General features: G+C 39.1%; 1 protein-coding gene across 1 annotated transcript in view; it reads left to right on the top strand.

The window, feature by feature from the left end:
• The window catches only part of CA8 (carbonic anhydrase 8 (inactive)), a 109,195-nt gene that overhangs the window by 59,697 nt on the left and 36,790 nt on the right, over window positions 1–12,708 (top strand). Inside the window, exons 4-5 of the mRNA XM_037058603.1 lie at window positions 1,048–1,143; window positions 12,350–12,412. Coding sequence (XP_036914498.1) covers window positions 1,048–1,143; window positions 12,350–12,412 — 159 coding nt within the window. The remainder of the gene's footprint in view (window positions 1–1,047; window positions 1,144–12,349; window positions 12,413–12,708) is intronic.

The following is a 12,708-nucleotide window of genomic DNA, read 5'->3' as shown; positions in this document are numbered from 1 at the left end:
CCTAGGCTACCATTCCTATTGCACATGGGCAGAAGACTTCATTACCTCCCTCTAGTGGTCAGTTTTAGAATTTCCTGTTCTTGGACAAATTTATCCGAAAAAACAAATTTGTGGCAATCTTCATGCTAATTTTCAGCAATATTTTAATATGGATGCTAAAATGACATGGGGGTTGAATTTTAACTGTGTCTTTTTGGATGAGAACTATTTTTTAAATAAGACAGTGTTTTAAAGTAGTGAGTAATTATAACTTGATTAAAAGCTATAGTGACGGAGATGGTATTCCAGGCGGAGGCGTACGTAGCTACTGTTAACCAAGAACCTCAGTGGTCATTTAATTTTAGCCAGGGAATTGAATCTGGCTTCTTGGAAGGGTTTTATCAGGGCTGTAGGAGCAAGTGCATTTTCTAGATAAGCTTGAAAGCTCCAAAGCTTTATGAGACCAGGAGCGAAGGAGTCTCTGGAGCATTGCTTGTCATTCCTTCACAGATAAAACTTTATCTCAACTGGGGAAGGGCCTCCTTTTAGCGCTCCTTATCAGCTTTCATTATTTTACCATGGCTTTAAAAAGATGCAACATTTTTTATAGGATCCCATCTCTGGATATTCTTAGAGGGTTGAAATAATTTATCAGAATTTGAGACTGGCTTTGTCTTATTCTTGATGGAAACACCGAAGGTGCTCATCCTGTGAGTGAGTTCTAGGGTTTGTTCCCTGTCCCAGAGTTTTGTTCCATTGAGACCCAGGGGGCATGACAAAGACAGGCAACCCCATCAATGTGAAATCTGCCAAGTCTCCTTTGATGTGGTCCTGATGAGGACTGAAGCAGGACTGGAGAGGCAGCAGTCCACTAAGCAGCACTGCTGTTCAGAAATCAGAAGGAAGACATTCCTACAGAGAACCCGTGTTACAGCAGTAATCTATTTGTGCTATTCCTGTTGCATGTGGTACCACACATGTATAGTTAAGGAAAGTTGACATGTCTTTGCTTTTTGAAATGGAAGTGCATTAAGTAACGAGGTGACCTGTCTATTGTTGCCCACCCAGTTGCATCTGATCCACTGGAACGCCACCTTGTTTGGCAGCATTGACGAGGCTGTGGGGAAGCCACATGGGATCGCCATCATTGCTTTGTTTGTTCAGGTAAACTGTTACCTGTGATTGTTACGTTATTCAAATGCTTGTTTCCCGTTAATTTTGCAGTGTGTATATTATATTTGAAAGCAATATATATATTTATTTTTATTGAAGTAGAGTTGACATATGTTATACTAGTTTCAGGAGTACAACATAAGAATTTGATATTTATATACTTATGAAATGATCAACATGGTAAGTCTCTGGTAACCTTCTCTCACCATACAAAAATCTTACGATGTTATTGACTATATCCCCATGCTGTGCATTATGTTTTTATGGCTTATTTATTTTATAAGTGGAACAATGTACTTCTTAACCCCCTTCACCTACAGGCCCCACATCCCCAAATCCCTTTTCTCTGACAACCATCATTTTGTTTCCTGAATCCATGTTTCTGTTTTATGTGTTTGCTTTAGGTTCTACATACAAGTGAAATCACATAGTATTTGTCCTTCTCTGTCTGACTTGTTTTATTCAGCATAATACCTTCTAGGTCTGTCCTTGTTGTCTTCAATGGCAAGATCTCATTATTTTTTATGGCTGAATACTATTCCAGGCTGTGTGTGTGTGTGTGTGTGTGTGTGTAATATATATTAAATCTTCTTTATCCATCCATCTATAAAGAGCCACTTAGTTTGCTTCCATATCTTGAATATTGTAAATAGTGCTACAATGAAATTAGGGGTGCACATGTTTTCTAATTAGTGCTTTTATGTTCTTTGGATATATACCCAGAAGTAAAATTGTTAGATCTTGTGGTAGTCTATTTTTAATTTTTTAAGGAACTCCCATACTCTTTTCCATAGTGGCTGCACTAATTTACAATCCTACCAATAGTGCACAAGGGTTCCCTTTTCTCCACGTCCTCACTAGCGCTTGTTATTTGTTGTCTTTTTGATACTAGCCATTCTGACAGGTGTGAGGGATGTCTCACTGTGGTTTTGCTATGCATATCCCTGGTGATTAGTGATGCTGAGCATCTTTTCATTTGCTTGTTGGCCACCCATATATTGTCTTTGGAAAAAATGTTTATTTAGATTATCTGTCCATTTTTAAATTGTATTTTTAAAACATTGAGTTGTATAAGTTCTTTATATGTTTTAGACATTAACCCTTTATTGGATATGTTTTTTAATATCTACTCCCATTCAGTAGGTTGCGTTTCCGTTGTGTTGATGCTTTCCTTCCCTGTATAAAAACTTTGGAGTTTGATGTAGTCTCATTTGTTTATTTTTGCTTTTGTTGCTCTTGCTTGAAGAGGCAACACAAAAATGATTGCTAAGACTGATGTCAGAGAGTATATCGCCGATGTATTCTTCTAGGAGTTTATAGTTTCATGTATTACTTTTAAGTGTTTAGTCCATTTTCAGTTTATTTTTGTATATGGTATTATAAAGTGGTCTAGTTTCATTCCTTTGCAGGTAGTTGTCCAGTTTTCTCAATAGTGTTTATTGAAGAGACTGTCTTTTTCTCATTGTATATTCTCATCTTCATTGTCATAGATTAATTGACCATATAATTGTGGGTTTATTTCTGGGCTCAGTATTCTGTTCCTTTGGTCCATATGTCTGTTTTGTTATGAGTATCATACTATTTTGATTACTATGCTATACTTTATAAACTATACTTTGTAGTATATTTTACAATATACTTTAGTATATTATATTTTGTAATACAATATATTTTGTAATAAAATATAGTATTGTATAATGATGACAACAAATTATAATATTTTATAATATACTTCAGTATATTTTACAGTATAATATAAATGTTTGTAATATACTACAAACTATAGCTTTACAAACTATATTGCCAACTATATTTTATAGTATATTTTACAAACTATTCTACAAAATGCCATTAGAGAAGTATGGTATCTCTGACTTTGTTCTCCTTTCTCAAGATTGCCCTCGCTACTTGGGGTCTTTTGTGGGTCCAAACAAATTTTAGGATTATTTGTTCTAATTCTGTGAAAAATGCCATTGATATTTTGATAGTGATTGCGTTGAATCCATAGAGTTCTTTGGGTAGTATGGACATTTTTTAACAATATTAATTCTTCCAGTTTATGAACACTTTATATCTTTCTTATTTGCTTGTGTCATCTTCAGTTTCTTTCATCAATATTTTATAGTTTTCTAGGTACAGGCCTGTCACCTCCTTGGTTTAATTTATTGCTAGGTATTTTATTCTTTTGATGCAATTATAATTGGGACTGTTTTCTTTAATTCTCTTTTTGATAGTTTATTATAATGTGTGGAAATGCAACCGATTTCTGAATATCGAGTTTGCACCCTGCAACTTCACCAAATTCATTTACTGGTTTTAGTAGGTTCTTTTGGAGGAGTCCAGTGTTTTCTACATGTAATACCATGTCACTTTCAAATAATGACAGTTTTACTTCTTCCTTTCCAATTAGGAAGCTATTTACTTCCTTTTGTTATCTGATTGCTGTGGCTAAGACATCTAACACTACATTGAACAGAAGTGGCAAGAGTGGGCATCCTTGTTATGTTTCTGCTCTTAGAGGAGAAGCTTTTAGCTTTTTCCCATTGAGTATGGTGTTAGCTGTGGGTCTGTCACGTGTGGCCTTTATTATGCTGGTGGTGTTTGTTCCCTCCGTATCCATTTTGTTGATAGTTTTTTAATTATAAATGGATGGTGAATTTTGTTAAATGCTTCTTCTGCATCTATTGAGATAATCATATAATTTGTATCTTTTGTTGTGTTGATGTGGTGTATTGTGTTGATTGATTTGTGGATATCGACCCATTCTCGCATCCCAGGAATAAATCCCACCTGACTGGGATTGTGTGTGGTCCTTTTAAGGTATTGTTACATTGGGTTTGCTGATATTTTGTTAAGGATTTTTGCATCTGTGTTTATCAGGGATTCTGGCCTGCAGTATTCTCTCTCTCTCTTTGTCTTTGGTTTGGTGTCAGGGAATGGTGTTGGTTTGGTGTTGGTCTTGTAGAATGAGTTTGAAAGTGTCTTTTCCTCTTCAACTTTTTGGAATAGTTTCATAAGGATACGTATTAACTTTTTTAAATGTTTGGTAGATTCATGCACCTGTGAAGCATCTAGTTCTGGACTTTCTTATTAGGATCTCTTTTGATTAATAATTCAATTTCACTACTAGTAATCAGTCTGTACAGTAATTGTTCTGATTCAGTCTTGAAAGATTGTATGTTTCTAGTAATTTGTCCATTTTTTCTAAGTTTGTCCCCTTTTTGGTGTATAATTGTTTTGGTATTTTTTTATGATTCTTTATATTTCTGTGGTGTTGGTTGTAACTTATCTTTCATTTTTTATTTTATTTATTTGGCTTCTCTTTTTGTTCTTGATGAGTCTGGCTAGGGGTTTATCAGTTTGCTTATCTTTTCAAAGAACCAGCTCCTAGTTTCATTGATCTTTTCTATTTTTTTGTCACTATTTCATTATTTCTACTCTGATGTTTATTATTTCTTTCTTTCAAATAAATTGGGGCTTTGTTTCTTCTTGTTTTTCTAGTACTTTTTGATGTAGGGTGAGATATTTTGGGGGGAGATTTTTCTTGTTTCTTTAGGTAGGCCTGTATTGGTGTAAGTTTTTCCACTTAGAACTGCTTTTTCTGTGTCCCACATAATTTGGAAGACTGTGTTTCCATTTTCATTGGTATGAAGGTATTTGTGAATTTCTTATTCCATCTTTTTGTTGACCCGTTGGTTATTTAGTAACATGTTGTTTACTTTCCATGTGTTTGTATTTTTCCAGGTTCCTCTTGTAACTAATTTCTAATTTCATCCCTTTGTGGTTGGAAGAGATGCTTGATATGACTACAGTCTTCTGAAGTTTATGGAGACTTGTTTTGTAGCCTAACATGTGATCAATTTTGGAGAGTATTCTTCTGTTTTGGGGTGAAATATTCTGTATACTTATATTAATCTTGTCTGGTCCAATGTATCCTTTACACACATCGTTTTCTTGTTGAGTTTTTGTTTGTTGATCTGTCTATTGATATAATTTGGGTGTTCAAGTTTTCTACTATTATTGTAATACTGTAAGTTTCTTGTTTATGTCTGTTAATATTTGCTTTATGAACTTAGGTGCATCTATTGATATGTTGGGTGACTAGATGTTTGTATGTGTTGTATCCTTTTGTTGGATTGGTCCCTTTTTCATTATTCAGTGCCCTTCTTTCTCTCATGTCACCATCTTTGTTTTAAATTTTATTTTGTCTAATTATTGCTACCCTAGCTTTTTTTTTGTTTGTTTCCATTTGCATGGAATCTCTTTTTGCATCCCTTCACTTTCAGTCTGTGTGTGTCTTTAGATGAGACATAAGTCTCTTGTATGCAGCATGTGTGTGGGTCTTTAAAAAAAATCATTCAGCTACCCTGTGTCTTCTGATCTGAGCATTTAGTTCGTTTACATGAATAGTTGATAGATAGGCACTTGTTTCCTTTTTGCGCTTCTCTGTTCCTTCTTCGTGTGCTCTCTTCCCAGGTGATTTGATGACTTTGTTTAATGGTATGTTTAGGTTCCTTTCTCTGTATTTATATTTTTGTGTCCAGTGTAGGATTTCAGTTTTTGGTTGCCAAGAGGTTTGTATTTAACGACCTGTGCATATAGCGGTGTATTAAGTTGGTGGTCACTTAAGTTCAGTTGCATCCTAAAAAAGCTCTACATTTTTATCCCTACCCCTGTGTTCTATGTTTTTGACATCATATTTTGCATGTTTATATTTTTGTGTAACTTTTAATTAATTATTGTACAATTAGATAATTTAACATCTTTTAAACTTCATACTAGTTTTTAAGTGGTTGATCCATGGTCTTTACCATATGTTTGTCTATATCAGTGAGATATTCCTAGTTATATCCTTGAGAAGTCTTTTTAACATTTCTCGTAAGGCTGGTTTAGTGTTGATGAATTCCTTTAGCTTTTGCTTGTCTGGGAAACTCTTTATCTGTTCTTTAATTCTTAATGATGACCTTGGAAGTTTTTCTTTTAATGCTTTGAATATATCGTATCAATCCCTTTTGGCCTGCAGAGTTTCTGGGGGGGAAAAAGCTTATAGTCTCGTGGGGGTTCTCTTGTGTATAACTAGTTACTTTTCTCTTGCTGCTTTTGAGATTCTCTCTGTATCTACAATATTTGACATTTTGATTGTAATGTGTCTTCATGTGGACCTCTTTGGGGTCCTGTTTGGGACTCTGTGCTTCTTGGACTCGGATGTTTGTTTGCTTCCCCATATTAGGGGTGATTCCTTCACCTAAGTTTCTGCCCTTCACTCTCCCTGTTCTCCTTCTGGGACCTTGGTAAGGCTGTGCTAGTGTGCTTGATGTAGTCCCAGAGTGCCCTTAAACTCTGCTCATTTGTAAAAATTCTTTTTTTCCATTTGCTGTTCAGCTTAGGTGATTTGCGGTGCTCTGTTGCCGATCCGTTCTTCTGTATTATCTAGCTGCTGTTGATTCCCTCTCCTGTAGCTTTCATTTCAATTATCATATTCTTCGGCTCTGACTGGTACTTTCTTAATTTTCTCTCTGTTGAAGTTCTCACTGTGTTCGTCCATTCTTCTCCCAAGTTCAGAGAGCCTCTTTATAATTATTACTTTGAATTCTTTATCAAGTAGATTGCTAAACTCCTTTGTTTAGTTTTTTCTCTGATGTTTGGTTTTCCTATTTTGTTTGGAACATGTTTCTTTGTCTCATTATGCCTGATTCTCTGTGTTTCTATGTGTTAGGTAGATCAGCTATGTTTCTCCGGCTTTAAGATGTGACCTTATGTAGGAGAAACCCTGTGGGGCCCGGCAGTGCAATGCCACCCTGGGCACCAAAGCCACGTGCCGGGTGCCTCGTGCATCATTCTAATGTGGTGGTGCTGTGGCTTCTGTGGGCACCCTGGTGGACCGGGGAGCTGGCTGAGGCAGAGGCATAGGCAGGACTCTCCCAGGGGTGTGCCCGGTGGCACTAGCAGGCTAGCAGGAAGATTGTAAAATGCCACCCACTAAAACTGGGCTCAGCACAGGAGAACAAGATCACAAAAATGACTTTCACCGGTGTCTCAGTCCCCAGAGAAACTCCCCGCTGCCTCCTGCCTCTCCTGCATGCACTTCAAGGTTGGCAAGTTGAACCCTTAACCAACAGCCTATGTGCTTTTCTATCTGTTGGTCTTACACTGATTTCTGAGTCAAGTGAGACCATGTGTGAGACCTTTAAGGGCAGGTTTTTCATTTTTTCTGCAGTTCTGGAGTTTCCCTAGACCTATTCCCCATTGGTTTTGAAAGCCGGGTGTTTTGGGGGCTCATCTCTCCTGTGCAGCGTCATGTGCCTGATGCGGAGCTTGAATTCCGGGCTCCTCTGGGAAAAGTTCCGTATCCTTGAGCCCCCTCCCGACTGCGAAGCACCTCTGCTGGGGTGTGGTTTTCTCCTGAGTGGACTGTATGTCCACCTCTCCCACCCTTCCCAGCTCTGCCCCTTGTTGTGGAGGCTCTAGTCATTGCATTTCCAGGTCCCTTCAGAGGGAATTCAGCATTTTCCTACACTGCCATCTTGAAGGGGAACCCAGAATATGTTTGGGTCTCCCTCAATTTTGTGACATGGTGGTGACATTAGACATGTATATATGGCCTGGCCGTGGGCTGGAGCATTGCCCTGATAAGCCAAGGTTGCAGGTTCCATCCCCAGTCAGGGCACATGTGAGTATAAGAATCAACAAATAAATGCAGAAATAGGTGAAACAGTAAACTGATGTTTCTCTCTCTCCCCCCACTTCCTCTTTCTCTAAAGTCAATAAATAAAAATAAAAAGTAAAATAAACCACATATACAGAGAACACTGATAATTTAATGATACAAAACTTGGTCTCTGTGGAGACCATGAGAGAGCAGCTGTACTCATTGGTAGCAACTGGTTCGTTTACTTTTTAGAAATTTTCTTCAAAGTGCCATTCAGGGGCTTTGGAGAAGTGATTTAGAAAATGCCTTTTGAAAACAGAGTTCATTTTATCAATGAAAAAAATTTGAAATGTTTTTGGATCTTAGCTGACTACAAAATCTGAGAAAAATCAATAATGTAATCATGTCATAGATTCTTTTTGTTCTTGGTTGTTTATAATTTTCTACTCCAAGATAATTGAAGTGCCTTATAGAAAACATTGATAAAATAAGACTGGCAAAGACTTTGGTAGATATAGTCAATATAAAGTTTAGATTTGACCTCTGTGGTGGACAAAGGAGATTATACAAATTTAGTGAATGTACAAAGGTGGACCATCTGCTTTAAAAGGTAAAAATTTAATGTAGTTCCTAGGGTGAATCTTTTAAATTTTGTCATATTTTATACTACATGTGATAAAAGATGTATCCTACAGACGAGAAACCAAGGGCCAGAGGGGTCAAGTCATTGTTTATAGTCACACCGCTATTTGCTGTCACTAATCAGGACCAGAAACCATTCTTCCACTCTGTGTGGTCCCAGAAAGAGAAGGCCATGCCTCATTAAAAAAAAATACAATAAAATAGAAACAAGAATACCAGTAACCAAACAAGTCACGCACAGAAGAGCAGGGACTAGTAGAGCACGGGATGGAAAAGCCAAGGCGTTTGAAACTAGCATGAGTTTCCCAGGAACAAGCTCAGTGCTGGGGATAAGGGGAGGGGCGAGAGCAGGAGCCCCGGTTCTGACTTGCCATGTGTTTGCTATGAGGGAAAATTCAGGTTATCTATGTGAGAATGCCCTTCAGAAGGAAGTAAAATTACGCAAACCATGGGAGCAGAATTCCAAGAAGGGAAGAAGGGCTCATCAGGGTTGTTCGCTGAAGCAGAGAGGAAAGGGGCTGAAGTCCATGGGGGTCTCGCATTTAGGTGAGAAAATGGGAGGGGAGAGACTCAGAGGCAGTGACTACAGACTTCCCTTTCAAGAAGCAGTAGCCAGAGGGGAGAGAGGAGGGGGACAGTGGGGAGAAGGGTTTTCAGGAGCTACTGTAAAGGACACAGGGACAAAACCAAGGGGGAGGGTGGAAGCAAGGGAGGGAGGTGGGTTTGGCTGGGGTGGGGTGGGGGAGTGGTGGGGAGAAAGTGCAGACAAATGTAATTGCACAACAATAAAGTAATAAAAAAAGAAGCTTGACTCAAGAAAAGGAAGACAAAAGGGGTCAGGAAGTAGGGAAGGCCTGTTTGTTTCATTTTGTGATCTGAGATTCGCCTGTGTCTTTATTCGGAGCCAAAAGAGCTAGTTCAGATACAGGGTTTAAAAATACCAGCCAGAAAGAGGATAATGGACGTAGGAATTCCTGGAGAGGGCAGGAGGGCATGGGGTGGAGAGCATGTGTGTGCGGACTAAGCCTGGATAGGAGGGGACCCACCCTTCCTTCAAAATAGAGGCCCAAGGGGAAAAGGTGAATAGAAATGAGATTAATTTGTAGGCAAAAAAGGCAGGAAATTAGGGGAGTTCATGCCTGATGACTCTCATTATCTCTGAGATACAAAGCAAAATTATTTATAGAGAAAGGAAATGTGAGTTTGGGGTTGGGTTTTTGATAGTCCAGAAGGAGAATGATAATAGACTTAACATTGGGTGCACCCACTTCAGATTGGATAACCCAGATTGTACTGGATAATGAGTTATGGATTGTTCTCTATCCAGGTAGAGGAGTAGAGAATTCTAGCAAATTGTTCCATTGGTGCATTTCATGGCAGACGATTTAGGAGGACAGAAAGGTGAGAGAGTTGAGAGTGTTTAAAGAGGTGTCACTCAGTGTAAGCAGGAAGGGACAGAGACAAAGCCAAGAGTCCCCCAAGAGTCTTGGCTCCTTGTGGTCCATTAATGGAAAGAGAGAGAAAAGAGGGAGAGAGCTGGATAGGTGAGAAGTTTTCAGAGCAAAAACAAAGCCAGGGCAGGTTCTCAGGATTGGTTCTCAGAGGTAGAATGGGGCTGCAAGCCATGAACTGAGGGGGCAGGTCACCAACATGGATGTCGAAGTCCTCGAGAGTGATGGCAGGGGGTGACAGCTGCAAGGGAGTGACCAGTGGATCAGTAAATGACAATTAGAACATGACAGCATCCGAGGTGGGTAGTCCACTCAGAAGACAGCCTTGTGCATGTGGGTCTGAAGGTAACGGCAGGGCACTGACCACAGCTTTCAGTCTTATGTGAGGGAGGCTACACAGTGTCCACTTGAAAGGCCAGGGAGAGCTGTGACCTTAGGTAGACTGGAGGGGGTTCTCCAGGACCAGGAGGTGGTAGGAGAGCTTGTCAAAGACATGGAGTCATCTTGTTCCAGAGAACACAGAGGGAAATGAAGGGAGGTGGAAAAAGTACCGGGCCAAGCAGGGCTGAGATTCCAGGAAAGGAAGCCGACCAGAGGGTGTTCCTTTTGGGTGGTGGCGAAGGATGGCGCAGGTGAGAGGTGAGAAGGTAATTGTCTCGCGGCTGCTGGTGGACTCGTGGCACCAGGTGTGTTGTCACCTGGGCTGTTGTAGGATTTTAGGGGTCGGGCGTACAGAGTGTCATCTGTACTTGCTTTTTGGTGGCTGTAACCTCTGCAGGTCACAACTTGGCAGAGGAGGAAAGGGACGAGATCCCATAGCATCGATAGATTGAGTTTGTGACTAGATACAAAGCTTTGCCCGTAAAATAGTCTTCATAGATAAAAGGAGCCAGTACTAGTAATTAAGGGCTACTATATGTAAAAAGGTATTTGATACTCTATCACATTCTGAGCAAGAATAATATGGGTGATGGTGATTGAATTATAATGCACCGTGCGCCCCAGTTCTGAGGTCTTCGGTTTAGTCTTCTCTTCAACCCTGTCAGTTTTATCCTCTGCTGTGTAGAGATGAGGTGCAGAGGTTGAGTAAACTTGCTCAAGGCTAAAAAGTGAGTCCGAATTAGAGCCCAGGCATCCAAGGTGAGTGTTCTTGAGCCTGAAGCACTACCCAATGTGGCCTTACAACATTCAGATGTGGACTCCTCGTAGTTATAATCTGACAAAGACACAAGAACTGGAAACAGGCCCTCAGCTCTAGGTGCAGACACCCAAAGGCTACATCAGGGTTAAACCAAAAAGCAAAGACAGGCCCATTTGGCCTGAAGATCCTGGGGATGGCTTCTGTTTAAAGGTCCAAGCTTGGCACTCACTCATGAGTATGTTTACCTAAGGTTTTCTTTCTTTTTGTTTCTTAATTTAGGGAATTTATTTTCTGTTTTTAGAGCCTCTATTAGGAATTTCAGACACCTGGAAAATATAGTCTTGATTATTTTGAACCGATCAGCATATTTTAGATTATGCAGATTTCTTATTTCTTTTCCTTTCTCTTTGGTGCTTTTCACCTAGCACGCTTCACAGTTGGCTCACAGAGAGAGAAACAGAATGTAAACATGTTGACAGCTATTCTAGCTCCTTATCAGTCATTCTCTGAAAATGTATGTGGAAGAGAAAATGTGAGTGATAACAGTGATTATCTGAGGTTATAAATTATCTCCACTGTTACTGTGCTCCATTATCATGGGCTATTAAAACTGGGTTGAAAAGTGAACATTGGATTGCACTTATAATTTTTAAAAGTAAAGTCAATATTATGTAATGTAAGATTCTTTTAAAGTCTCAAGTTCATTGGACCATTTTATACATGATAAAGAGGTCATGATATATGATCTTTTAAAACAGAAAGTCATGAACAGCATATTATTATTTGAGACTACAAAGGTGGTTATAGAAATTACGTCCAGTTGTAATCAAGTTGTCCTGATATCTGTGGTGTTAGCATATAAAATCACATACCCACTTTTCTAAGTTAATACAATTTCTCAACATGGGTAAAAGTTTTATAATAATGACCTAGAAATGCCAGAGGAGAAAATGAAAGGGTTTGGGCATAGGAAGGGCAATTTGGATTTAGAAATATCTTTGAAATATTTATATTGCTGTTTTATATGATTTGATTCATTTGCAGCACAGTGCCTTACACATAGCATGATGAATTTAGAATGGGTTCTTGGAAACATCCAAGAATATATCTAATATTTGATTGTGCTAGCTTCTTTTACAACTTTAATTACCCTTCAGTAAACGTTGGCCTGATTATTAATGAAAAGGTCATTTAATTATTCCCCAAGAAGGAAATTCAGGTGGACTTGACCCTCACTTCTATAATCACTTATTTTGAGTAAAAGCTAAGTTTTTAATACCTTTGTGGTTATGGTGTGTGCTTTATATATTTCAGATAGGAAAAGAACATGTAGGCCTAAAGGCTGTGACTGAAATCCTTCAGGATATTCAGTACAAGGTAAGGCATTATTTTAAAGGAAATAAAAACCCTGGTTGTATCAGAGGTCCCTAAGGCCACCTTCAGGCTCGATGATTCACTAAAAGGACTCACAGAACAGCTGCTATTCTCACGGTTGTGCTTTACCACAGCAGAAAAACATGCATGAGGAACCAGTGCGGTGAAAAGCTCGTGGGGCAGAGTCCAGGAGAAACCAGGCCCAGCTTTCAGGTGTCCCCTCCCAGTGGCATGGTGTGGGGACGCACCTCGTTCTCCCAGCAGTGACGTGTCATAACATGTGTGAGGTGTTGCCAACC

Source organism: Sturnira hondurensis, unplaced genomic scaffold (assembly GCF_014824575.4).
Source record: "Sturnira hondurensis isolate 20B ecotype Veracruz unplaced genomic scaffold, ASM1482457v3 Scaffold0010128, whole genome shotgun sequence".
Taxonomy (NCBI): domain Eukaryota; kingdom Metazoa; phylum Chordata; class Mammalia; order Chiroptera; family Phyllostomidae; genus Sturnira; species Sturnira hondurensis.
This window is presented reverse-complemented; position numbering and strand designations above follow the sequence as displayed.